We start from the raw sequence: 27,140 nt of genomic DNA on the forward strand, positions 1-27,140 counted from the left end.
ATCCTTTTCCATTGCCAGCCTAAACTTTATGATGTAATGTTTATTGTCTCCTAGCGTTCTTCCACTAACACTTAGTCCGCCTCATCCCCAATAATTGCTGTAGCAGTCCCTCCTTTCTTACTGGACTGGAAATGTGCTGCTGTAGAAAATTTTCTTGAACCACTTGAGGAATACTCGCTCCTCTATTATTTGTGTTACTGCCATCGCAGAATGTATCCTGATAATTGAAGTGCCCCAGTATGACTACACTGCAATATTGTATTTCTCAAGTTTTCTTACTTGTATGCCCTCTACATTTCCCCCCTCTAGCTGGTGGGCTACAGATAACGATGAACAATATGATTGCACCTATGTTTGTTCCAGGCAAATATATTCTTTCCTTGGCCTCTCTGGGACATCCTCTCCAGTACTGTGATGTTCTCCTTACTAAATACTGCCACCTCTCCTCCTTCCTGCCCCTCCTAAGTTTTCTTTGTAAGCAGAAGCATTTAAAACGTCGTTGCTTCATATTTGATCTCGGTCTCTGTTATCACCACAACCTGCTAATTCCATGTGGCTACCTGCCTCCGTAGCTCACCAATCTTATCCAGCACAGGCAGTCTATTCACGAACACGCAATATTTACATTTCGTGGTTCCATCCTTACGCACGGAAATCAAATGTCAACAACAATACATTTATACAACGCCTATAACGTAATAAAACACTCCAAATATCCAGCGGGGGCATTACAAAACGAGTCAAACAAAGAGGACCGTGGTCTTGATCAGACAGTTAAAAATGAGGTCTGCAGATGCTGGAGATCACAGTTGAAAATGTGTTGCTGGCTAAAGCACAGCTTTAGCTGTGTAATACAACCTATAGGCTGACTTGGCCAGCATTCATTACCCATCCTTATGCACACTTGAGAGGGTGTCGGTGAGCTGACTTCATGCTCTGCTGCAGTCCATTTGGTGGGGGTGCATGCCCGAAACGTCGAATTTCCTATTCCTTGGATGCTGCCTGACCTGCTGTGCTTTAACCAGCAACACATTTTCAAACGTCTTGATCAGACAGCTGAGTTTTAGGACTGTCTTCCGGGGGCAAATATGGGACAGAGAGTTGGAGGGTTTGGTGGAGGGGGTGAACTGCAGAGCTGTTGGAGGCACCACCACCAACACCAGAACATTTTACACTTCCATCTCCAGCATGAGCTGCCTTTCAACTCATCTCACAATCAGAATGATCTCACTAATGGCTGGCCCACTATACAAGTCGGTGCGAATAAATACATGGGGTACGTCCAGCCGAGCCACAAGGCGCTTTGGTGAACGTGCCCTTTCACATTTTCCTCGCTCAAAGGCACCTTCTGTTTCAGCACCTTGGACAGCAGGTGTGCGCAGGCGCGCACTGGGCGGGGCCGCGCCGTGGGCTATGATTGACATGCTCAGCGACCAATGGAGTAGGAGGGACGGCCGGGGGCTGGCCAATGGGAGGCTGGAGGGGGGGCGGGCCAGCCAGTTTGGTTCATTCGAACCGCGGCTGCTGGGTTGTTCCAAGCAGAGAAAGCAGGAGAGAGCCCGGGCGCCAGGTATCTCCATCCAGAGAGGGCTGGTCAATCTGGGTCAACTCAACTCACACCAGGGGCTGGAGAGGAGGGGTCCGGCTTTAGTTGGGGAACTTTTCCCGGCAGTGGCATGGTCCCTGCAGGAAGCCACTTGCGTTCAGCTGGAGCAGGAGGTGATGGATGGAACCGGGACCAATGCTACAGCTGCAAGGATCCCCAACTCAAGCATGATGCTGGGACCACGGAACTCCAGTGTTTTGGAGGATGAAGTCTCCGGGAACGGCTCCCCGGCTCTGAGAATCAGCATCTCCATCACCTACTCCATCGTGTGTGCCATTGGCTTGGTGGGCAACCTGCTGGTTTTCTTCCTGATGAGGGCGAAGCAAGGGCGCAACAACTGCACCATCAACTTCTTCGTCCTCAACCTGGCGGTGACCGACTTCCAGTTCGTGCTGACCTTGCCGTTCTGGGCGGTGGACACGGCTCTGGACTTCAGCTGGCCCTTCGGCGACGCCATGTGCAAGATCATCCTGTCGGTCACCGTGATGAACATGTACGCCAGCGTCTTCTTCCTCACCGCCATGGCCATGGCCCGTTACTGGTCGGTGGCCTCGGCTCTCAGATCCCGGAAGAGCCGGCTGCGATGCTCGGTCAGATGGGTCAGCCTGCTGCTTTGGCTGGCGGCCAGTATGGCCACTCTGCCCACCGCCTTGTTTGCCAGCACCAGCTCCCTGAACGGCGAGAAGCTGTGCCTGCTGAATTTTCCTGACGATGGCCAGTATTGGCTTGCCCTGTACCACATCCAGAAGATCACGCTGGCGTTTGTCCTGCCCATGATCACGCTGACAGTCTGTTATCTTCTCCTCCTCCGAATCCTGGCTCAGCACCACATCAGCACCAACAACCCGAAGAGAAAGTCCCGAGTCACCAGGTCCATCACCGTGCTGCTGCTGGTTTTCTTTCTGTGCTGGCTTCCCAACCACGTTATTACCCTCTGGGGGGTCCTGGTTAAACTCAACGCGGTGCCTTGGGACAAAACCTACTACACCTTACACGCCTATGTGTTCCCAGTCACTGTCTGCTTGGCGCACACCAACAGTTGCCTGAACCCGGTGCTGTATTGCTTACTGAGGAGAGATTTCCGCCAGTCCATGAGGGAGATATTCTGGAAGATATCTTCACCCGGCCTGAGACACGCCTGCGCCATCCGACCTCACTCGGGCCCTTTCAAAGCCGAGCTACCGGTGGGAATCCCTCTGAACACCAGGGATGGAGAGCGTTGTCAGTCAGCCTCCCAGTGTACCAAGCCCTGTGTCCAGGTGTAACCTCCAGGAAAACTCCAAGTTAACTTGCGCCCTGTGTGTGGGTGTGTGTGTGTGTGTGTTTGTGTGTGGTGTGTGGGTGTGGGTGTGTGTGTATGTGCGAGTGTGTCGCTGTGTGTGTGTGTGTGTATGTGTGGGTGTGTCTGTGTGGGTGTGGGTGTGTGTATGTGGGTGAATGTGCGTGTATATCTGAGTGTGTGGGTGTGCGAGTGTGTCGCTGTGTGTGGGTGTGTATGTGTGTCTGTGTGTGTCTCTGTGTGGGTGTGTGTGTCTATGTGTCTGAGTGTGTCTGTGTGTGGATGAGCGTGTGTGTCTGTGTGAGTGTGTGAGTGTGCGTGTGTGTCGCTATGTGTGGGTGTGTATGTGTCTTTCTGTGTGTGGGTGTGTGTGTCTGGCTGTGTGGGAGTATGGGTGTGTGTGTATGTTGGTGTGTGTGTGTATATATATGTGTGTGTATGTGTGTGTGTGTTTGTGTGTGGTGTTTGGGTGTGGGTGTGTGTGTATATATGTGTGCGGGGGTGTGGGTGATGGGTGTGTGTTTATGTGTGGTGTGTGGGTGTGCGTGTGTGTGGTGTATGTGTGTGTGTGTGTGGGGTGTGTGGGTGTGGGTGATGGGTGTGTATGGGTGGTGTGTGTGTGTTTGTGTGTGGTGTGTGTGTGTGGGTGTGTGTGTGTAGTGTGTGGGTGTGTGTGTGTTTGTGTGTGTTTGTGTGTGTGTGTGGTGTGTGGGTGTGTGTGGGTGTGGTGTGTGGGTGTGGTGTGTGTGTGTGTTGGGTCTGTCCCTGTACGGGCGTTAGGGTTAGGGAATAACTGTGTCCCTGAGGCAGTCAGAAAGGTCCACCTTCACAAAGCACCGGCTCACTGAGCTACCCCCGAAGCAGGGATCACTCGCCTTTCCGGCACTGACCACGAATCGTTTCTCCCGTTTTGTTTGGAAAGATTTGATGAGTCTTTATCGGGCAGCGGGCATTCATTAGCAGGTCGATCCCTGATGATCAAACCCAGCCTCCCTGGAGGTGGGGGAGGGGCGGGTTGATCCGGTTGATTGTGGATTTAAATTCCCGGGATAGAAAGGGGAGATTCCTTCGCGTGAGCTTTTACTCCAGCCATTCCCCGGTGGGCAATCATCATCCGCTGCCTCAGAGTTTCTTTCGAATGATCTGGATGACAATGAGTGGGATCAGAGGAGGTGAATGTCTGATGCCTGGAGCGGACATGAGGGGCCGAATGGCCTCTTGCCGTGCTGTAAAAACTCTCGGACTATCCATTTCTCCCATTCCTTTTGCAACATTTCGAATTTCTTGTGTCAAGCAACTGATTCGCCAAAAGCGGCTGTGGAATTAACTGTATGGTGTTTGGAAACTGAACGATTTGCTTTGGAATTCGTTGTCGAGTTTAAGAAAATAATTGTGGAATATTTAAGGACTTGGCGCTACCTCTTGTACATATCCGTTCATTGACAGTCACGGTTTCTGATGTATGTCCAACTGTGCGTTAAGGTGGATGTACTTCATGGAAACACTTTTACATTGAGAATGCGCCGAAAGAAATCGATTGTGACAATCCCCTTTTTTTAATATTAAAGAATGAAATGGACCAACTGATGACAGCCCCCGCCGCTGCTCTGGTGTTCCATTCCGCAAGCTACATTTTCAGGAGATAAGGAAATTACTCTCGCTGTGTTGAGAACTCTGGATTTTTTAAAAACCCCAGTGTAACCACAATTCTCGGAGTTCAAAATATTTGACTTCTGAGCCAGAATGAGAAGGGGGTCACTGGACCCAAAACGTTAACTCTGATTTCTCTGCACAGATGCTGCCAATCTGATGAGCTTTTTCAGCAACCTCTGTTTTTGTTTAGGATTCTTTCAGCATTTCCAACAAAAAAACAGTCATCATTCTGTATGGGGATAGATTTTGTTTTCATTGTCGTGAACTTTCAGGAAAATACTCATTTTTTTCCACTCGCTGTGTGCAAAGTGACTTTATTTTCTGACAGTGGGGACTGTAGGCTGGGATTGAAGGCCGTCCGTTCAGAGCCCTCTGGCGGAACAACAGCTCTCTTCCAGCATGACAAACGTTCAACCTCATCCATCAAGAGACTTCAACCCTTCGCCTTTATTTTTTTTTTCTCTCTCTTTTTTTTGGAGGGCACAGACCCATTTTTTTCTTTTTTATTTATTAACCCCCACACTACCGCCTAACTGCGATAGTGCTTATTTTTCCCCAGCACCCATGGTGTGTGTGTGCAGGTGTGAGACACAGTGAGAGACACAAAATGCACGAATCTTTATTCAATTTCCACCACCAGGAAGATAGGAAAACACCCGAGTGGCCAGTGACAAGCAGTGTCCTTCACATCAAAGGGCAATGCTGTGTGAACAAACAGTGAAGGGGAGGGCAGGGACTAAATCAAAATAGAGTTGGAGGGGGAAATGATGCACTCCACTCCCTGCGGCGCCCACCTTTCCCTGAACAACTCCAGGGTGTTGGTGGACACCGCGTGCTCCTTCTCCAAGGACACCCGGGCTCTAACATAACCGCGGAACAGGGACAGGCAGTTGGCCCTAACGACCCCCTCCACTCCTCACTGCAACCCTTCGCCTGTATTCGTGTTCTTCTTAATCTTCAATAGGATGCAGGGGTTGTTGGCAAGGTCAGCATTTGTTACCCATTGGGTGAACTGAATGGTGTTTTTTAAAAAAAGTAATTCATGGATGTGAGCAACACTGAAAGGATGGTGATATATTTCCAAAGTTAAAAATCACACAACAATCGGTTATAGTCCAACAGGAAATAACTATGTTGGACTAGAACCTGGTGCTGTGTGATTTTAAACTTTGTCCACCCCACTGGCTCCTCCACATTATGATATATTTCCGGGTCAGGATGGTGAGTGACTTGGAATGGAAATTTGCCTTGAGTGGTCTTCCCATGTCTCTGCTGCCCTTGTCCTTCTCAATGGTAATGGTTGCAGTGTTGGGGGCTGCTGTCTAAGGATCTTTGGTGAATTTCTGCAGTGAATATCGTGGATGGTACACTTTGCAGCTACTGAGGGTCGGGTGGTGGAGGGATTGGGTGCTTTTAGATCTGGTGCGAAGTCATTTCAGGGAACAGTTAAGAGTTAGCCACATTGCGTGGGGCAGGAAGTCTGTCCCTCTGGACAGTTAGGGATGGGCAAAAAATGATAGCCCTACCACCAACACCCACATCGTATTGAAGAAAAATAATATGTGGTCCTGAACCCACAGCCTCCTGACTAGATCAAAGATTGCTGGTTGCAGTAGAGAGGGAAAGAGACAACTGGTCAATGAAACAAAACGTTTGGCCTCGGGTTGGATAAATAAATGAATGGAGTTTTATACAATTTCCTCAATGTTAACATCCTTAGTTCAAACTTACAGTGCGATCCTTCCTGAGGTGGAAACGCATCATGATCGATTCTTACAAAAGCATTCTAATTCAATTAACTGTATGTAATCTAGTCCCTGCCCCCAACATCAATACAGAATGGTTACCGGACCTTGGGGCTACTTCTGCTTGATTAACAGTTAGAACTCAATATTAAGCAAGAAATTACCACACTGCCCTCAGCAAAGAAATAACAGCAGCGAGGCCTGGCCACCAATATAAATTAGTTGAAAATGTGTTGCTGGTTAAAGCACAGCAGGTCAGGCAGCATCCAAGGAATAGGAAATTCGACGTTTCGGTTTTTACACCAATATAAATTAACTGACCGTGTGTTTCATTCAGTCCCGTTGGCGCTGCCCGGGGTGATCCACGTCACCATATTTTCTAGACAACATGTGTAGATGCAGAGCTCTGAGATAGGTGGGACTTGAGCCCCCGCACTCCTGGCTCAGAGGTACGGACCCCACAAGAAATCTCCAAATATCCCCTAATAGAATGAACACCTGAGGGCGTGGACACGCTTTGTAAGTAGATGTAACCCTGTTGCTATGCCGCACGCGGAGTAAAAAAAAGTAATTGAAGTAAATACCGATATCTTTTATTTCAAAAATAGGGTGGCAGGCTTTCAATTGAGGATGAAGTTAGACAGTTGTACCAACATTTTTCTGATTGCGGAGTCTTTTGGCGTGACTAAAACCGGAATATTGGATTTTCCTTCTCTCGTGGGTCAGAAACAACATCAGAAACAGCATCCCTTAAAATTCTCGCTTTACTCGTCATTATTATTAAGATTTTTCTTTTTTTTAGCTTAGTTATTATTTATTTATGTAATTAGTGGGTTTGTTTTTTTTAAATATTGCTTTAAATTGTTTGGTTTTGTATTTGCTGTAATATTCAAAAGAAAAAAAATCATTTTCTCAATAAAAATATATTTTAAAAGTTCTCACTTTGTTCAATATTATGGATGATGATGACCTGAAATTTAAAAGAAAGAGTGCTAGAAAAATACAAGCGTTACATTGCAATAAGGCGGCCATTTGGCCCATCGTGGCTGTAATGGCTCTTTGCATTATCAGTCTCCTGTATTGCCCTTGCACCTTGTTACAAATGCTGGTCCCACACAGCAGCTACAGTCTTATATTTACGAGTCTCCTTCGGAACTTGGGTTCCCCAGGGACTTGGTAGTTGTAGTTTCCAAGTCCATTCCTTCACGTTCGGTCGAGCACTGCCTGCTGCGCGCGCAGCCCCTTGTTGTTACATTGCATTGTTACATTTCGTTAGTCACGTGAGCCGGCAGCCGGAAGTGCGAGCGCGGGAAACTCAGAAACTGGGCTCGGGAGGGGAAATTAAACAGAGAGAGACCTGTGTTTCTGACTCCCCTCTGACAGCAATATCTACAGAAAACCTACTAAACACATAGGAAGCCATTTACCAACCACGCAGAGATTCAGAATGGATAGTGCTACTTTCAGCAGCCCGGCTAGCTCAGTCGGTAGAGCATGGGACTCTTAATCCCAGGGTCGTGGGTTCGAGCCCCACGTTGGGCGCATATTTTGGTCCTTTAATTTTACAATTTCTTCATTAAATGTATAAATGCAAACAGAATAATCTCTTACCTTCTATTACCCTTCTTCCAGCTTAAACAGTTCCGATTCTGTCCTTTTAGCTTCAGCTGAGGATTTTAATAACGTGTTTCCAGCGGTTTTCGTTCTATTTCTTTCGACATTTTCTGCTGCTCTGTTGTTCAGATTTCAAGTTTTCTCTATCAGTCTTTTCGATTCTCAAGCACTGGCTGACAGTTTCGACCGGTTGGAGACATATGATCGGTTTAATTGTATGGTAACTAATGTCACAATAACAACTGCAGGAGCCGAATGTGAGGTGGGGAACTGGGGAAAGGGTACTGTAGATCAGCACTGTAAATTATAGTTTCTGCTATCCAGAAATTTTTCAATCAATTATTCCATTAATCCATTCTATCATCTTGGGGGGCGGTTAGCTCAGTTGTCTGGACGCCTGAGGCATGGTGACCCTCAGGTTACAGCAACACCAGCTGTGTTTCACCCTCATGAGAAAGCAGCTTTATAGCCCCCGAAGGCAATGGCGACTTTAGCTTCATAGTCAGGCAGCCATAAGGCCATAAAACACACAAAAGGAAGTAAGGCCATTCGGCCCATCGAGTCCACTTAATCATGGCTGATGGGCATTTCAACCCCACATACCTGCACTCTCCCCGTAGCCCTTAATTCCTTGTGAGATCATAACTTTATCAATCTCTGCATTGAAGATATTGTACGTCCCGGCCTTCATTGCGCTCCTTGGCATGAATTCCACAGGCCCATCACTCGGTGTCTGAAGAAATGTCTTCTCATTTCCATTCTAAATCTATTTCCTTTCTCTACTTCTAAGGCTGAACCCAAGGGGCCTAGTTTCCCCACCGACTGGAAAGAACTTCCACTCTTTCGAAGCCATTTTGGGGCCAACGACCATAATTCTATTAGATTTAAAATACTGATGGAAAAGGATAGACCAGATCTAAAAGCTGAAGTTCTAAATTGGAGAAAGGCCAATTTTGACGGTATTAGGCAAGAACTTTCAAAAGCTGATTGAGGGGGCAGATGTTCACAGGTACAGGGACAGCTGGAAAATGGGAAGCCTTCAGAAATGAGATAACGAGAATCCAGAGAAAGTATATTCCTGTTAGGGTGAAAGGAAAGGCTGCTACGTATAGGGAATGGTGGATGATTAAAGAAACTGAGGGTTTGGTTAAGAAAAAGAAGGAAGCATATGTCAGGTATAGACAGGATAGATTGAGTGAATCCTTAGAAGAGTATAACGGCAGTATGAGTATACTTAAGAGGGAAATCAGGAGGGCAAAACAGGGACATGAGATAGCTTTGGCAAATAGTGTTAAGGAGAATCCGAAGGGTTTTTACAAATACATTAAGGACAAAAGAGTAACTAGGGAGAGAGTAGGCCCCCTCAAAGATCATCGAGGAGAAAGTGGGGTCTGCAGATGCTGGAGATCAGAGCTGAAAATGTGTTGCTGGAAAAGCGCAGCAGGTCAAAATACATTCCTGAAGAAGGGCTTATGGCTGAAACGTTGATTCTCCTGCTCCTTGGATGCTGCCTGACCTGCTGCGCTTTTCCAGCAACACATTTTCAGCCTCTCAAAGATCAGCAAGGCGGCCTTTGTGTGGCGTTGCAGAAAATGGGGGAGGTACTAACCGAGTATTTTGCATCAGTATTTACTGTGGAAAAGGACATGGAAGATATAGAATGTAGAGAAATAGATGGTAACATTGTGAAAAATGTCCATATTACAGAGGAGGAAGTGCTTCCATGCTATGACTCTATGACCTGATCAGGTGTACCCGAGAACTCTGTGGGAAGCTAGGAAAGTCATTGCTGGGCCTCTTGCTGTGATATTTGTATCATCGATAGACACAGGTGAGGTGCTGGAAGACTAGAGGCTGGCTAACGCGGTGCCACTGTTTAAGAAGGGCGGTAAGGACAAGCCAGGGAACTATAGACCGGTGAGCCTCATGTTGGTGGTGGGCAAGTTGTTGGAGGGAATCCTGAGGGACAGGATGTCCAAGTATTTGGTAAGGCAAGGACTGATTAGGGATAGTCAGCATAGCTTTGTGTGTGGGAAATCATGTCTCACAAATTTGACTGACTTTTTTGAAGAAGTTACAAAGAGGATTGTTGAGGGCAGAACGGTAAATGTGATCTATGTGGACTTCAGTAAGGTGTTCGACAAGGTTCCCCGTGGGAGACTGGTAAGCAAGGTTAGATCTCACGGAATATAGGGAGAACTAGCCATTTGGATACAGAACTGGCTCAAAGGTATGGTGGTGGTGGAGGGTTGTTTTTCAGACTGGAGGCCTGTAACCATTGGAGTGCCACAAGAATCTGTGCTGGGTCCACTACCTTTTGTCATTTATATAAATGATTTGGATGTGAGCAGAAGAGGAATAGTTAGTAAGTTTGCAGATGACACCAAAATTGGAAGTGTAGTGGACAGCGAAGAAGGTTACCTCAGATTACAATAGGATCTTGATCAGATGGGCCAATGGGCTGAGAAGTGGCAGATGAAGTTTAATTCAGATAAATGAGAGGTGCTGCATTTTGGGAAAGTAAATCTTAGCAGGACTTATACACTTAATGGTAAGGTCCTAGAGACCTTGGAGTGCAGGTTCATAGCTCCTTGAAAGTGGAGTTGCAGGCAGATAGGATAATGAAGAAGGTGTTTGGTATGCTTTCCTACATTGGTCAGAATCACTTATTCTGTCAATTATTTTCAATATGAAATGAGCCAAGGTGTGGCAGATGGAGTTTAATTTAGATAAATGCGAGTTGCTGCATTTTGGAAAAGCAAATCAGAGCAGGACTTATACACTTAATGGTAAGGTCCTGGGGAGTGTTGCTGACCAAAGAGACCTTGGAGTGCAGGTTCAAGCTCCTCGAAAGTAGAGTTGCAGGAAGATAGGATAGTGAAGAAGGTGTTTGGTATACTTTCCTTTATTCGTCAGAGTATTGAGTACAGGATTTGGGAGGTAACGTTGCGGCTGAACAGGACATTGGTTAGACCATTATTGGAATATTGCGTGCAATTCTGGTCTCCTTTCTATTGGAAAGATGTTGTGAAACTTGAAAGTGATCGGAAAAGATTTGCAAGGATGTTGCCAGGGTTGGAGGATTTGATCAATAGGGAGAGGCTGAACAGGCTGGGGCTGTTTTATTTGGAGCGTCGGAGGCTGAGGGGTGACCTTATTGAGGTTTACAAAATTATGAGGGACATGGATACAGTAAATAGACAAAGTTTTTCCCTGGGGTGGGGGAGTCCATAACTAGACAGCATAAGTTTAGGATGAGAGGGGAAAGATTTAAAAGAGACTTAAGGGGCAATGTTTTCATGCAGAGGGTGGAATGTGTATGGAATGAGCTACCAGAGGAAGTGGTGGATGCTGGTACAATTGCAACATTTAAAAGGCATCTGGATGGGTATAAGAACAGGAAGGGTTTGGAGGGATATGTGTATAAGTGTGCATGTCCTGCTCTGATTTGCTTTTCCAAAATGCGTCACCTCATATTTATCTAAATTAAACTCCATCTGCCACACCTCAGTCCATTTCAGATTGAAAATAATTGACAGAATAAGTGATAATGAGACAAATTTCCACAGGTGAGTTATTAATGCTTAGAATGTGTTGTCTGAGACTGTGATGGAAGCAGGCATAACTGAAGTATTAAAAGGCAGTAAAATGGTAATTTGCAAAAGGGCGGCACGGTGGCACAGTGGTTAGCACTGCTGCCTCACAGCGCCTGAGACCTGGGTTCAGTTCCCGACTCAGGCGACTGACTGTGTGGAGTTTGCACGTTCTCCCCGTGTCAGCGTGGGTTTCCTCCGGGTGCTCCGGTTTCCTCCCACAGTCCAAAGATGTGCGGGTCAGGTGAATTGGCCATGCTAAATTGCCTGTAGTGTTAGGTAAGGGGTAAATGTATGGGTGGGTTTCGCTTCGGCGGGTTGGTGTGGACTTGTTGGGCTGAAGGGCCTGTTTCCACACTGTAAGTCTAATCTAATCAAAAGTCTAATCTGTCTGGGTGGAGTTTGCACATTCTCCTCATGTCTGCTTGGATTTCCTCCCGCAATCCAAAGGTGTGCAGGCTAGATGAATTAGCCATGCTAAATTGCTTATAGTGTTAGGTGCATTAGTCAGGAGTAAATGAATGGGTCTGGGTAGGTTACTCTTTGGAGGGTCAGTGTGGACTTGTTGGACCGAAGGGCCTGTCTCCATACTGTAGGGAATCGAATCAGAAGAATGTGTAGTATTATGAGGAACAGGTGTAACCATGTTGCTCATTCAAAGAGCCAGTACAGATTCAATGACCTCCTTCATTGTAGCAATTGTAATATATATGAGACAGATAGGCTACCTTATCCTTTCTTCATGATTATAGAATCATACAGCACATGAGGCAATTTGGCTCAATCTCCCTGGGCTTGCTTTTTGAAAGACCTTTCCAGTTAGTTGTTTTTATCTTTCTCTGTTCTTTCCTATTGCCTTGAAATATTTCACCCTCAGAATTTAAACAATTCCATTTAGATAATTACAGCTAAATTTGCTTTTACCAGCCTCTCAAGCAGTGCACTTGAATTATCTTGCAATCTTATCAAGATGAGACATGCTTTTTCTGAGAAATGGAACATTTTCCACACAACTGCCAGCATTATCCTAAATTTAAAATAAAGCTCATCACATTCATCATCCATGGTTTATATGATGAATGCATGCTATTGCCCTGTCAGTGGATACCACTTAATACAATGTCAACATTATATTAAAATTAAATTGCACCTCATCACTTATTAATATGTGACTTGAGTATTGATGATAAAAGATACATTTTGTTGAAGGCTTTTTTGCATTGCACTCATTAAATTGTCAGTTGGGTTTTTCGGTGTGGCACACCTGTGCATAAAGAAGGTTACATCTATTAACACACGGGGCCCTTTCCTTTGCATATATATGCACAAACTGCACCTATTTCAACTCAACAAAATAGATGGCTGCCATTGTCTGGTGCATTTCTCAGGGTATTACCTTGACCAATCAGACTCAATCTGCCTGTTTTGCAATTAAACAAAACTCATCAGTTGACTATCAGTCATCATTGAACTTGTAAATTCTCTATAGTAACATTTCAACCAATCAGCATCCATTTGTCAACCGATCAGCAGGTTCTTCTCATGTAGTATAAAATTGTTGTTCTGTTTTATTTGGTATTCTTGCAAATATCCTGATGAGCATGTGATGAAAAGTTTCAACCCAATGTGTCTTTTGTAACCAATACTTAAATAGTTCTGGGTGGAAGCTACATTCAGAAACCTTCCCAGCTCAGATTTCACACAGAATTGAGTATCCATATCTAACCTGACACTGTATTGCAAACTTGACCGCCTGAAGGTGCTGGGTATTTAGTTTGGGGGGCTGGGGCGTGCGCCACGTCTTGGGAGTAGCTTATCAGCAAAGTGAGGCAGAAACTGGGCAGATGGAAGCTATGGTCGCTCTCCATCACAAGAAAAACCTGGTCATCAAGTGTGAGGCACTGTCATTGCTGTTATACGTGGCACAGGTCTGGCCTGTTCCCAGAACCTGTGCCGCTGCAGGCAGCCGGGCCATCTTCCAATCTATATGGAGATCAAAGATGGACCGGGTCTGAAGGGACTCAATGTATAAAGATCTGCGCAACGGGAGAAGAAAATACACCCAATGCCACCCTCACCTTGATGGCCACCTTTGTGTGTGGCTGCATCAAGCTGTGCGTGGGTCCCCAGTACACAAACACCAAGTGTCACTACGTACTGAGGTTCTACCTGTCCCCGGTGTTGCGAAGGATGGGCCTGGCCTTGCTGCCGTGGAACACTCCGAGTAGAGTCATAGAGTCATAGAGATGCACAGCATGGAAACAAACTCTTCAGTCCAACCCATCCATACCGACCAGATATCCCAACTCAATCTAGTCCCACTTGCCAGCACCCGGCCCATATCCCTCCAAACCCTTCCTATTCATGTACCCATCCAAATGCCTCTTAAATGTTGCAATTGTACCAGCCTCTCATTCCATACAATTACCACCCTCTGTGTGAAAAGGTTGCCCCTTAGGTCTCTTTTATATCTTTCCCCTCTCACCCTAAACCTATGCCCTCTAGTTCTGGACTCCCCGACCCCAGGGAAAAGACTTTGCCTATTTACCCTATCCAAGCCCCTCATAATTTTGTAAACCTCTATAAGGTCACCTTTGAGCCTCCAGGGAAAACAGCCCCAGCCTGATCAGCCTTTCCCTTTTACTCAGATCCTTCAACCCTGGCAACATCCTTGTAAATCTTTTCTGAACCCTTTCAAGTTTCACAGCATCTTTCTGATAGGAAGGAGACCAGAATTGCACACAATATTCCAACAGTGGCCTAACCAATATCCTGTACAGCCGCAACATGACATCTCAACTCCTGTACTCAATATTCTGACCAATAAAGGAAAGCATACCAAATGTCTTCTTTACTATTCTATCTACCAGCGACTCCACTTTCAAGGAGCTATGAACCTGCACTCCAAGGTCTCTTTGTTCAGCAACACTGCCTAGGACCTTACCATTAAGTGTATAAATCCTGCTAAGATTTGCTTTCCCAAAATGCAGCACTTCGCATTTATCTGAATTCTCAGATGCCATTCTCAGCCCATTGGCCCATCTGGTCCAGATCCTGTTGTAATCTGAGGTAACCCTCTTCGCTGTCCACTACATCTCCAATTTTGGTGTCATCTGCAAACTTACTAACTGTACCTCTTATGCTCGCATCCAAATCATTGATGTAAATGACAAAAAGTAGAGGGCCCAGTACCGATCCTTGTGGCACTCCACTGGTCAAGGCCTCCAGTCTGAAAAACAACCCCCCACTACCATCCTCTGTCTTCTACCTTTGAGCCAGTTCTGCATCCATATGCCTAGTTCTCCCTGTATTCCATGAGATCCAACCTTGCTAATCAGTCTCCCAAGGGGAACCTTGTCGAACGCCTTACTGAAGTCCAGATAGATCACATCTATTGCTCTGCCCTCATCAATCCTCTTTGTTACTTCTTCAAAAAACTCAATCAAGTTTGTGAGATATAATTTCACACACACAAAGCCATGTCAACTATCCCGAATCAGTCCTTGCCTTTCCAAATACATGTACATCCTGTCCCTCAGGATTCCCTTCAACAACTTGCCCACCACCGAGGTCCAGCTCACTGGTTTATAGTTCCCTGGCTTGTCTTTACCGCCCTTCTTAAACAGTGGCACCACGTTTGCCAATCTTCAGTCTTCCGGCACCTCACCTGTGACTATCGATTATATAAATATCTCAGCAAGAGGCCCAGCAATCACATCTCTAGCTTCCCACAGAGTTCTCGGGCACACTTGGTCAAGCCCTTGGGATTTATCCACCTTTACCCATTTCAAGACATCCAGCACTTCCTCCTCTGTAATCTGGACATTTTGCAAGATGTCACCATCTATTTCCCTACAGTCTATATCTTCCATATCCTTTTCCACAGTAAATACTGATGCAAAATATTCATTTAGTATCTCCCCCATTTTCTGGGGTCCACACAAAAGCCGCCTTGCTGATCTTTGAGGGGTCCTATTCATTCCCTTGTTACCCTTTAGTTCTTAATATATTTGTAAAACCCCTTTGGATTCTCCTCAATTCTATTTGCCAAAGCTATCTCATGTCCCCGTTTTGCCATCCTGATTTCCCTTCCATGATTTCTTTGTACTCTTCTAAGGATTCACTCGATCTATCCTGTCTGTACCTGACATATGATTCCTTCTTTTTCTTGACTAAACCCTCAATTTCTTTAGTCATCCAGCATTCCCTACACCTACCAGCCTTCCCTTTCACCCTGACAGGAATATACTTTCTCTGGATTCTCGTTATCTCATTTCTGAAGGCTTCCCATTTTCCAGCCACCCCTTTACCTGTGAACATCTACCCTCAATCAGCTTTTGAAAGTTCTTGCCTAATACCGTCAAAATTGGCCTTTCTCCAATTCAGAACTTCAACTTTTAGATCTGGTCTATCCTTTTCCATCACTATTTTAAAATGAGTAGAATTGTGGTCGCTGGCTCCAAAGTGCTTCCCCCACTGACACCTCCGTCACCTGCCCTGCCTTATTTCCCAAGAGTAGGTCAAGTTTTGCACCTTCTCTAGTAGGTACATCCACATACTGAATCAGAAAATTGTCTTGTACACACTTAAGAAATTCCTCTCTATCTAAACCTTTAACACTATGGCAGTCCCAGTCGATGTTTGGAAATTAAAATCCCCTACCATAACTACCCTATTGTTCTTACAGATAGCTGAGATCTCCTTACAAGTTTGTTTCTCAATTTCCCTCTGACTATTGGGGGGTCTATAATACAATCCCAATAAGGTGATCATCCCATTCTTATTTCTCAGTTCCACCCAAATAACTTCCCTGGATGTATTTCCGGGAATATCCACCTTTAGCACAGCTGTAATGCTATCTCTTATCAAAAATGCCACTCCCCCTCCTTTTTTGACGCCCTTTCTATCCTTCCTGTAGCATTTGTATCCTGGAACATTCAGTTGCCAGTCCTGTCCATCTCCGAGCCATGTTTCTGTAATTGCTATAATATCCCAGACCCATGTTCCTAACCATGCCCTGAGTTCAACTGCCTTCCCTGTTAGGCCCCTTGCATTGAAATAAATGCAGTTTAATTCATTAGTCCTACCTTGTCCCTGCCTGCCCTGACTGTTTGACTCACTTCTGTTCTCAGCTGTACCCATCTCAGATCGATCTCTTTCCTCACTATCTCCCTGGGCCCCATCCCCCCACCTTATTAGTTTAAATCCTCCCAAGCCGTTCTAGCAATTTTCCCTGCCAGTATATTAGTCCCCTTCCAATTTAGGTGCAATCCGTTGGACCGTTCCGTATCACCTATCCTTCGTGGAGAAGTTTATGAAGAAAAACACTTTTGACCACAAGTCCATCAGGAAATGGTCAGCACATAGTGTCCTTGAGACCCTTCCGGAAAAGGAGAAGGTGAATCCTATCGAGCGGTTCCCTGAGCAGACTGTCAAAGCCATTTGGCAGAATGCCTCCATTGCCAGAACTTACCAACTAGCACCAAGACATGGCTTGGCTGGTGGTGAGAAGGGCTCTGCCTGTGAGATCCTTTATGCATGCCCGGACTCTCAGCCGCATTCCACGCTGCCCTCGAAGCAGCTGTGGGGGAGATGAGACCGTCACACACCTCCTTCTGGAATGTGCCTACATGGAAGAAGTCTGGAGAGGAATGAAGTGGTGTTTGTCGAGGTTCGTCCCGAGCAGCGTGGTGACGCGGGACTCCGTGCTCTACGGTCTGTTCCCCGGGACGCACACTGAGACGAACATCAACTGTGCCTGCAGGATCATCAACTCAGTGAAGGACACTCTCCGGACGGTCTGAAACCTGTTGATCTTCCAGCTGAAGGAGGTGACCCTGACTGAGTGTTGCAGAATGGCACATTCCAAGGTCCAGGACTATGTGTTAAGGGATGTGCTGAAGTCTGGGGCAGCTGCCGCTAAGGCGCGTTGGGGAAAGACCACTGTGTAACATCTGCCTGCCTCTGCACACTAGTCTGATGCAGTAAGGGGGCTCTGCTGACCCCCCTGCTAAATATGTAATCGTACAGACCTATTTATATGAATGATTTCTCTGTCTCTGTATACCAAGAAATGGAATGTTTACGGATGTATGACCAATTGTACAGATCATCAAAATATTTTATGAATAAAGTATATTTTTGAAATTAAAAAAAAGTATTGCAAACTTGAAGAAGTGCTGCATTTTTAAAGATGCTGTCTTTCTCTTAAGATATTAAACAGGGGTAATACAATAGACAATAGATAATAGGTGCAGGAGTAGGCCATTCTGCCCTTTGAGCCTGCACCACCATTCAATATGATTATTGCTGATCATTCCTAATCAGTTTCCTGTTCCTGCCTTATCTCCATAACCCTTGATTCCACTATCCTTGAGAGCTCTATCCAACTCTTTCTTAAATGAATCCAGAGACTGGGCCTCCACTGCCCTCTGGGGCAGAGCATTCCACACAGCCACCACTCTCTGGGTGAAGAAGTTTCTCCTCATCTCTGTCCTAAATGGTCTACCTCGTATTTTTAAGCTGTGTCCTCTGGTTTGGCACTCACCCATCAGCGGAAACATGTTTCCTGCCTCCAGAGTGTCCAATCCTTTAATAATCTTATATGTCTCAATCATATCCCCTCTCAGTCTTCTAAACTCAAGGATATACAAGCAGAAAGTGAGGTCTGCAGATGCTGGAGATCAGAGCTGAAAATGTGTTGCTGGAAAAGCGCAGCAGATCAGGCAGCATCCAAGGAACAGGAAACTCGACGTTTCGGGCATAAGCCCTTCATCAGGAAACCTGATTCACTCCTGATGAAGGTCTTATGCCCAAAACGTTGAGTTTTCTGTTCCTTGGATGCTGCCTGACCTGCTGCGCTTTTCCAGCAACACATTTTCAGCTCAAGGACATACAAGCCCAGTCGCTCCAGTCTTTCAGTGTAAGGTAATCCCGCCATTCCAGGAATTGACCTCGTGAACCTACGCTGCACACCCTCAATAGCCAGAATGTCTTTCCTCAAATTTGGAGACCAGAACTGCACACAGTACTCCAGATGTGATCTCACCAGGGCCCTGTACAGCTGCAGAAGAACCTCTTTGCTTCTATAGAAGGCGGCGGTTCTCCTATAGAGAACCATTCCTGAAGAAGAGCTTATGCCCGAAACGTCAAATCTCCTGTTCCTTGGATGCTGCCTGACCTGCTGCGCTTTTCCAGCAACACATTTTTAGCTCTTTACTTCTATACTCAATCCCTCTTGTTATGAAGGCCAGCATGCTATTAGCCTTCTTCACTACCTGCTGTACCTGTATGCTTACCTTCATTGACTGGTGTACAAGAACACCCAGATCTCTTTGTACTGCCCCTTTACTTAAATTGATTCCATTTAGGTAGTAATCTGCCTTCCTGTTCTTGCCACCAAAGTGGATAACCATTTATCCACATTAAACCACATTTATCCACATTAAACTGCATCTGCCATGCATCTGACCACTCACCTATCTTGTCCAGGTCACCTTGTAATCTCCTAACATCCTCATCACATTTCACCCTGCCACCCAGCTTAGTATCATCAGCAAATTTGCTAATGTTATTGCTGATACCATCGTCTATATCATTAACATATATTGTAAAAAGCTACGGTCCCAGTACTGATCCCTGCTGTACCCCACTGATCACTGTCTGCCATTCTGAAACGGAGCCGTTTATGTTAAATCTCCAGTCGCATTTTGAATCAGCTTCATTGGCAAGAGGCATTTTTCCCATCTGTTAATTCAATACATTCACATGTAATGTTTATTTTACAAGACTGAGAGAGTAGGACCCCTCAAAGAGCAGCAAGGCGGCCTTTGTGTGGAGCTGCAAAAAATGGGGGAGGTACTAAATGAGTATTTTGCATCAGTATTTACTGTGGAAAAGGACATGGAAGATATAGACTGGAGGGAAATAGGTGGTAACATCGTGAAAAATGTCCATATTACAGAGGAGGAAGAGCTTCCATGCTGTACATCTCTATGACTCTATGACCTGATCAGGTGTATTTGAATCAGCATCATTGGTTAGAGGTATTTTTCCCATCTGTTAATTCAATATGTTCAAGTGTAATGTTCATTTTTCAAGATTGAGCCAGGACTGCCTGCAATTTATTTCTATGTATAACTCCAACACTTCCTTCATGGGACATGCACAAAGCTACACTTTCTCAGCAGGCGGTCACAATTAACAGCCAGGAAATGTAACTCCTGGCTAATGTTCCTTTCACTCATTCTCTTAAATTCACTGATGGAAAATCACCTTAGACCATATTAGAGGGAGAGGAAATTTGCGGTGGAGAATGATACTAACAGAATGGGTTCAATTTCTGCACCAGCTGAGGTTACCATGAAAGTCCTGCCTTCTCAACCTCATCTCTTGCCTATTGTGTGGTGACCTTCAGGTTAAACCCCCACCATTTATCTCTAATGAGACAGTAGCTCTATAGACTTCTGAGATAATGATCATTTTTCCTTTGCCTTTACATTTCTCTTGGGAGAAAGACCAGGAACCAAAGAACAGCAGCAGGATGGCAATTGGCTAGATGAAAATAGACATTTGGTGTTACACAGAGACTGTTGTAATTTGAAACACATTGAAAGTAAATCAGGAGTAGATTTTTATTTATTATTTCATGGGATGTGTGAATCATTGGGTAGGCTGGCATGTATTGTCCATTACTTACTGTTTCCATCTCAGGGGATAGATTGACAGTCAATACCCATTACACCCAGTTATTTGACTACACCTCCTCATGCCCTACTTCTTTGAAGGAATCTATTCCATTCTTCATCTCAGTCATATCTGTTCCAACTTCTGCAGATGGGGGAGAGGGGACAGTGGGTGAGCTCTGTTCTGTCTTCCTTTGTCCTCAACAGTGGAATCTGCCCCTCCCACAATATGGGTGACAGGACCACAAACTGTGCCCAACCCAATATCCCACACCTCTACACTCACCCCTTCCCGTCGCTCCCAGAATAATGTTAAAAATCACACAACACCAGGTTATAGTCCAACAAGTTTATTTGGAAGCACTAGCTTTCAGAGCGCTGCTCCTTCATCAGGTGGTTGTGGAGTATAAGATCGTAAAACACAGAATTTATAGCAAAAGTTTACAGTCTGATGTAACTGAAATTATATATTGACAAAGACCTGGATTGTTTATTAAATCTGCCATCTTTCAGAATGCTTCCAGCTTCCAGCCAAAACATATTAAAACAGGCATCCCCTACGATCAAGCCCTATGCATACACAGGATCTGTTCAGATGATGAGGAACGTGATGAGTACTTCCAAGTATTCAAGGATGCCTTCATAAGAATGGGGTATGATGCTCAACTCATCGACCGTCAGTTCCTACGTGCCATAGCGAGAAACCGTAATGACCTCCTCAGGAGACAGACACAAGCCTCTGTTGTCCAGTACTTCCCAGCAGCCGAGAAACCATGCCTTGTTGTTCACAGCCTGCAACACTTTATCAATGAGAGTGAGAACCTCGTCAAGACCTTCCCCACACCTCCAAGTCTCGCCTTTAAACAACCACCAAACCTCAAACAGATCATTGTTTGCAGCAAACTGCATGGTTTTCAGGACAACACCATACAACCTTGTCACGGTCGACGCTGCAAGACGTGTCAGAGTGTCAACACGGATACCACCATTACACATGGGGACACCTCCCACCATGTACGTGGTAGGTACTCATGTGACTCAACCAATGTTATCTATCTCATACTCTGCAGGCAAGGATGCCCTTAGGCTTGGTACATTGATGAGACTGAGCAGAGGCTACGGCAACAGATGAATGGACACAGCACAACAATCAACAGATAGGAGTGTTCCCTCCCAGTTGGAGAACACTTCAGCTGTCCAGGACATTCGACCTCAGATCTGCAGATGACCATCATCCAAGGCAGACTTTGAGACAGGTAACAACGCAAAGTGGCTGAGCAGAGGCTGATAGCCAAATTCGGTACCCATGGGGATGACCTCAATTGGGATCTTGGGTTTGTGTCACACTACAGGTGACCCCATTGCACAATACACACATACACCCCTACAGACCCATACACTCATGTAGACTCTCTCATACACAAGTTCTCTCTCAAACACACACATACACTCCCACACTCACAAAGACTTATACCCATTTGCAGTCACACTTACACATATAAGCATACAGTTTCTCACAGACACTAATACCCCACATCCCCCATAAGCACATCTGTGCATGCGCACACACTCGTATCAGTTTAGGTTTGTGGGCTGAATTTCTACTTGCAGAATTACATTTATTTTGCTCAAAAACTGCACGACTCCATGTAAGGTTCTTTAAATTCCCTTTTTAGATTAGAACCAGTTTGAACTTTGGGGCACAGACAGCCTCATACAGGGTACCTCACACCTTCAATGCATCATTTGGCCAACACGACATCCATTGTTAAAATTAGACTCCACATCAGATGAGATTCCCTACAGTGCGGAAACAGGCCCTTCGAACCAACAAATCAACACTGATCCTCTGAAGAGCAATCTATGCAGACCCATTCCCTGACATTTATCCCTGACTAATCCACTTAACACGACGAGCAATTTAGCATAGACAATTCACCTAACCTGCACATCTTTGGACTTAAAAGTTAAAGTTCACTTGAGAATGTAACTTTAAGAAAGTTCTGAAATTTACTTATGACAGAACTGAAACCAACATGTCCATTCTGAAAGATGACAGACTTAACAATCCAGATATTTTTCAATATATAATTTCAGTTACATCACAGTGTAAACCTTTGCTATAAATTCAGTATTCTACGATCTAATACTCCACAATCACCTGATGAAGAAGCAGCGCTCTGAAAGCCAGTGCTTCCAAATAAACATGTTGGACTGTAACCTGGTGTTGTGTGATTTTTAACTTTGTACACTCCAGTCCAACACCGGCATCTCCAAATCATCCCAGAATAACGACAGAGTACAGAAACATACTGAAACTGTAATCACTGGAGAAATGTAGTTGCTTTTTTTTGCCTTTTTTTTGTGCTGTCAACTCAAAACAAGGACAGATGTTGTCAGACCTGCTGAGTTTCTCCAGTACAATAAAACAAAGAAGTCTGGGTGTTGAAAGTCTGAATTTCAATAAAAAGGGTTCAGCGGGATATGGGCCAAGTGCTGGCAAATGGAATTAATTAGATTAGGATATCTGGTCGGCATGGACAAGTTGGACAGAAGGGTCTATTTCCGTGCTGTACATTTCTACGACTCTATAATAACAGCAATTCCTAAGTTTGGCTTTCTCCAGCACTCCCCTTGCAGGAGTGTGCAAGTTGCATACTACAATTCCCGGCGTGCCCTGGGATGACAGCGCGGTGCAGTGGAGTGGTAATCGCGTCGTGACGTAGTGCGGTGGCGTGTCGCGTCGCCCGGGTGACGACACCTCCCCTCCCCCCAGCCGGCGCGTCGTGTTGCTCGGCGGCCGTGCGAGAGCGGACCGGGCCGCGATTATGGTGCGGAGACCGAGGGGCAGCACAGGCGCTCGGATTTAGCACGGAGAGACGGTTTGACTTGATGGCTCCGAAACCGGACCCTAGACCCAAATTTCAGGAAGGTGAGGCCCCGCGGGGACAGGGCGATGGGGACGAAGAGGAGGGGGAACAATGGCGCCGGGGCCTGGCTCCTTTCCTTCCCCCACCCACCCCTTAGTGCGCATGCGTGGATGGCACCCTCCCTGGGCACCAGGAGCTTTGCAGGCGCCTCAGTGGAGATTTTGCAGCTGGTTAGACTTCTGGATGTAAGCACATTGTACTCGTTCTTTATCCTTTGTAGCACTTAATTTGCGCAGAGTAAAGTTGCGCAGAATGTTTCTGCCGCCAGATTGTATGTGCGTGTGTTGTTTTTTTCATATAATCCTGCAATACTCTTAGTCGATCTTGACCGCTTTCTCTCCCCCCCCCCCCCCCCCCCACACAACGTTTTCAGCTAAAGTCAGATTTGTGTCATTTTTGCCTTTGATTTCAATGGAGCAAGTTTGCATTGGTAGTGACAACTTTGTAACGACTTGCTCTGTATGCCCAATGCAACGGAAGCATTCATTGCAGTGTACTTTCCAAGGTTGTCAAAAGAATTGCTTCATTGGCCGTGCCCTTTTCCAGATGCGTGGGGAGGAGGTAGGTAAGTCAGCCAGCTAGTCTAGTTAAACATGCTTTACATCGCTTTTTTTCCTGAAATCATCTTTTTTTTTCTTGTAGCAAAAGAGAGTTTGCTCCTTTCTGTCTTTTAATGTTTTGTCCATGTGTTTTTCCTGGAAGGAAATTTGGAATTCCTGGACTTCGCATGTTTTGTGAAACTGTCCAACCTCAGTTGTAACATGATAAATCATAAACAGGAAGGCATAATATATTCTTTTGTTGTATGACTGCTAGATGGAAAGTGGTGACAAGGCAACATTTTAGTCTGGATTTTGCTTCTGTACTCTAGCTGTGTCTACATTGGCAAATAGTTAACCATAAGGTGAGAAAATAAAGTAAACTTTGGAAATACATAGCAAGTCCATTAGCAGCGGCAAAGATAGCTTAATATTTTGGGTGTAGATTCTGTCAGAACTGCTCTGACAGAGTCTGCATCTGAAACAGCCTGTACTTTCTTTTTTTCAGGTGCTGGTGAACTTGCTGTCTAGATAAACAGAATATGCTGGAATCATTCAGCATCTGTGAAGAGAGGTAGGTAGGGTTAATGTATCAGGTCAATTTTGGTTCATCTCAAAAGCATTTGATTTTACCTTTTTTACAACTAAATGTGTCATTGTTTGGATTGTAGGCGAGTTGTGTACATCAAGACTGAGGTTAAGGCAGATAGAAAACTGAAGTATGACAAAGCTACCACTCCATTAGGGTGAAGTTGTGATTGGTTTACATGGAAAGTTATTATAACTGCATTCATCAGAATTTTTGAGGGAAGAAGTTGCTATGATGGAAAATGCAATAAGGAAATTAGACATTGAAATGGATCATTACATTGATGTAGTACCTTTCATTGTCTTAGCATCTTGAGTGTAGTTACTATTGCCATTTAGATTAGATTAGATTCCCTACAGTGTGGAAACAGGCCCCTCGGCCCAACAAGTCCACACTGACCCTCCAAACAGCAACCCACCCAGACCCATTCACCGACTTCCTACTAATGCACTTATCACTATGGGCAACTTAGCATGGCCGATTCACCTGACTCCCACGTCATGTGGGAGGAAACTGGAACACCCGAAACCCACGCAGACATGGACAATGTGCAAACTCCACGCAGACAGTCACCTGAGGCTGTGCTCTAACCTGGGTCCCTGGCGCTGCAAAGCAGCAGTGCTAACCACTGAGCCACTGTGATGCCCAACATGGCTGCCAAATTGCAGGAGCAGAACTTGAGTAGGGTGTATTGACAAAGTGGTTAAAATGTAATTGGGATCCTTGACTTATAAAAATAAATATACAGTGTATAAAAGCAAGAAAATTATGATTACTCTTTTAAATAAAACATTGATTTAGTTTCAGTTTGTGTATTGTCTGGTTCTGGTTGCTAGACTCTGAAGGATGGGATGGCATTTGTAGGGCTGCAGAAATGATTCTTGGGAATGTTCCAAAGATGTGAGATTTCACTTTTGTTGGTAGTGTGGAAAGTAGGACTGGTTCTCTTGGGAAAGAGAAGATTAAGACGAGATTTGATAGAGATGCTCAAAATCGTGAGGAGTTTCTTGAGAGAGAAACTTGGTAGAAAAATAGAACCAAAGGGTGCAATTGTAGGGTGAATAGCAAAAAGAATTTAAGGTGATGTAATATATTTCTTTGCATGAGTGCTAAGGAATTGGAATGTACTACTTGAGAGAGTGTGAAGACTGGATTCAGTTATGATTTTCAAAGGCAGTTGGAATGGGCAAGAAGACTGAAAAAACAGGTACTGCTTGAATGGACAGAGCTTGGAGGTCTCGGTGGTGCAGAAGGATTTTGGGGACCTGGTATGTGATATGCAGAAAGTTATGTGAGTATAGCAGATGAAGCCATATGGAGTACTATGTATAGTTTTGAGAAAACATATACTTGCTTAAGAAAAGATTCACTTGACTCATTGCTGGGATGAAAGGCTTATCCTATAAAGAAAGGTTGAACAAATTATGCCTTATCACTTGGAGTTTAGAATGAGGTGATCTTATTGAAATACATAAGATGATGATTGGACTGGATAAATTGGATATTGGGAGTATATTTCCTCTTGTCGGGAAGACTAAAACTAGGGGATTCAGTTTAAGAGTAAAATGTCTCTGTTTTGAGACGGCGATGAGGAGAATTTTTTTTCTGATGTTAGTCAGTCTGTGAAATTCTCTTTTCCAGAAGGTATTGGAGGGCTGGTTCTTTAAGTTGATTCAATACTGAGTTAAATCTTTCTATAGACATGAATTAAAGGCTTTTGGGGGCAGGCAGGTAAGTGGAGCTGAGACCACAATCAGATCAGCTAGGTCTTATTGCATTGTGGGGATTTTATTTTTAAAAAGTCTTTATGGAATGTGGACATCACTGGAAAGGTGTGTTTCTTGCCCATCTCCAATTGCTGAGAGGGCAATAACATTGCTTAGGGTCTTCAGGCACATTTCCTTGCCTGAAAAACATAGTGTACCAAATGGGTTTTTATGACAATTGACAGCAGCTACATGGTCATTAGGCTAGCTTTGTCATTGCATTTTCTTCTTGAATTCAAATTTCATCTGTCATGATGAGATTCAAGCCCACATATCAAGAATATTAGCCTAAGGTTCTAGATTGCTAGCTCAGTCACGTTACTGTTTCACTATCAACTACTTAAGTAGGCCTGAAGGGCCAAATGACAAACTCCTGTTCCTATGGTTGTTCCTGAAGAGAAGATATTTGCAATACTGTGAGGAAAGGGTATGGAAACATCTGGCTCTGTTGTTATTTGTGCAGGGGGCCAGCAGAGATATGGTGGGCTGCTTGGCTGCTTCCTCTAACCATTCAGATTCATATTTATGTGCAGCAACAACCCGCAAACACATGAATAACCATTAGTGGTATTGATTTGAGGACACAGAGAATTCCTCTTTTAAAATAATAACTTGACAGCACAGATGGGATCCTGGTTTAACATCTCATTTTAAAATGGCAGCTGAGTGCAGCTATAACATTCTTACCTGGATATGAGCTCTGTGAGCCAGCGTGAACACTCAAAGATTACTTACAGATGGGGAGCTTAGATAGATATATGGATGAATGGACAATAGTTTACATTACTTGAAAGAAATGATCACTGTGTATTTGTGTGCGAGGGAAAGGCAATCGTTTAGTTTTGAACTGAAATATTTGGTGTGCTGAATCAAATTAATCTTTCCTCCAGCCCTTTTTCTTCTAAGTCCTCCTCTCATCTATCTTTCTCCCTCACTGCTGGTCCTCCTGGCTGTGCAGCCCATTAGCTGGAAGGCGTTTGCAACTTGTGGTGTGCATTGGTGGCGCCTATGTTGCTGAGCCTGTTATGGTGCTTTTTGAGTGACCACTGGTCCAGCATTTTGAATCTCTGAATCAGTTTATAACTGCTGCTTCTTGAACTCTCTAGAATGTCATTTCCTGATCAATATATATCCCTGAACCA

At 44.9% G+C, this 27,140-nt stretch overlaps 2 protein-coding genes and 1 non-coding gene across 3 annotated transcripts in view; all 3 read left to right on the forward strand.

Annotated features, from left to right (window-relative positions):
* Positions 1-1,221: 1,221 nt before the first annotated feature.
* rxfp3.3a3 (relaxin family peptide receptor 3.3a3) lies at positions 1,222-2,871 on the forward strand. The gene has a single exon (XM_060852844.1). It carries the CDS (start codon positions 1,222-1,224, stop codon positions 2,869-2,871), a length of 1,650 nt encoding a protein of 549 aa, XP_060708827.1.
* Positions 2,872-7,752: 4,881 nt separating this feature from the next.
* Positions 7,753-7,825, forward strand: trnak-cuu (transfer RNA lysine (anticodon CUU)). The gene has a single exon. It is a non-coding gene; the product is annotated as a tRNA-Lys (tRNA).
* Positions 7,826-22,935: 15,110 nt separating this feature from the next.
* Positions 22,936-27,140, forward strand: part of morf4l1 (mortality factor 4 like 1) — a 57,015-nt gene continuing 52,810 nt past the window's right edge. Inside the window, exon 1 of the mRNA XM_060853369.1 lies at positions 22,936-23,106. Within this exon, the coding sequence (XP_060709352.1) occupies positions 23,067-23,106 (40 nt within the window). The 5' untranslated portion in view covers positions 22,936-23,066. The remainder of the gene's footprint in view (positions 23,107-27,140) is intronic.

This window comes from Hemiscyllium ocellatum, chromosome 39, assembly GCF_020745735.1.
Source record: "Hemiscyllium ocellatum isolate sHemOce1 chromosome 39, sHemOce1.pat.X.cur, whole genome shotgun sequence".
Classification (NCBI taxonomy): domain Eukaryota; kingdom Metazoa; phylum Chordata; class Chondrichthyes; order Orectolobiformes; family Hemiscylliidae; genus Hemiscyllium; species Hemiscyllium ocellatum.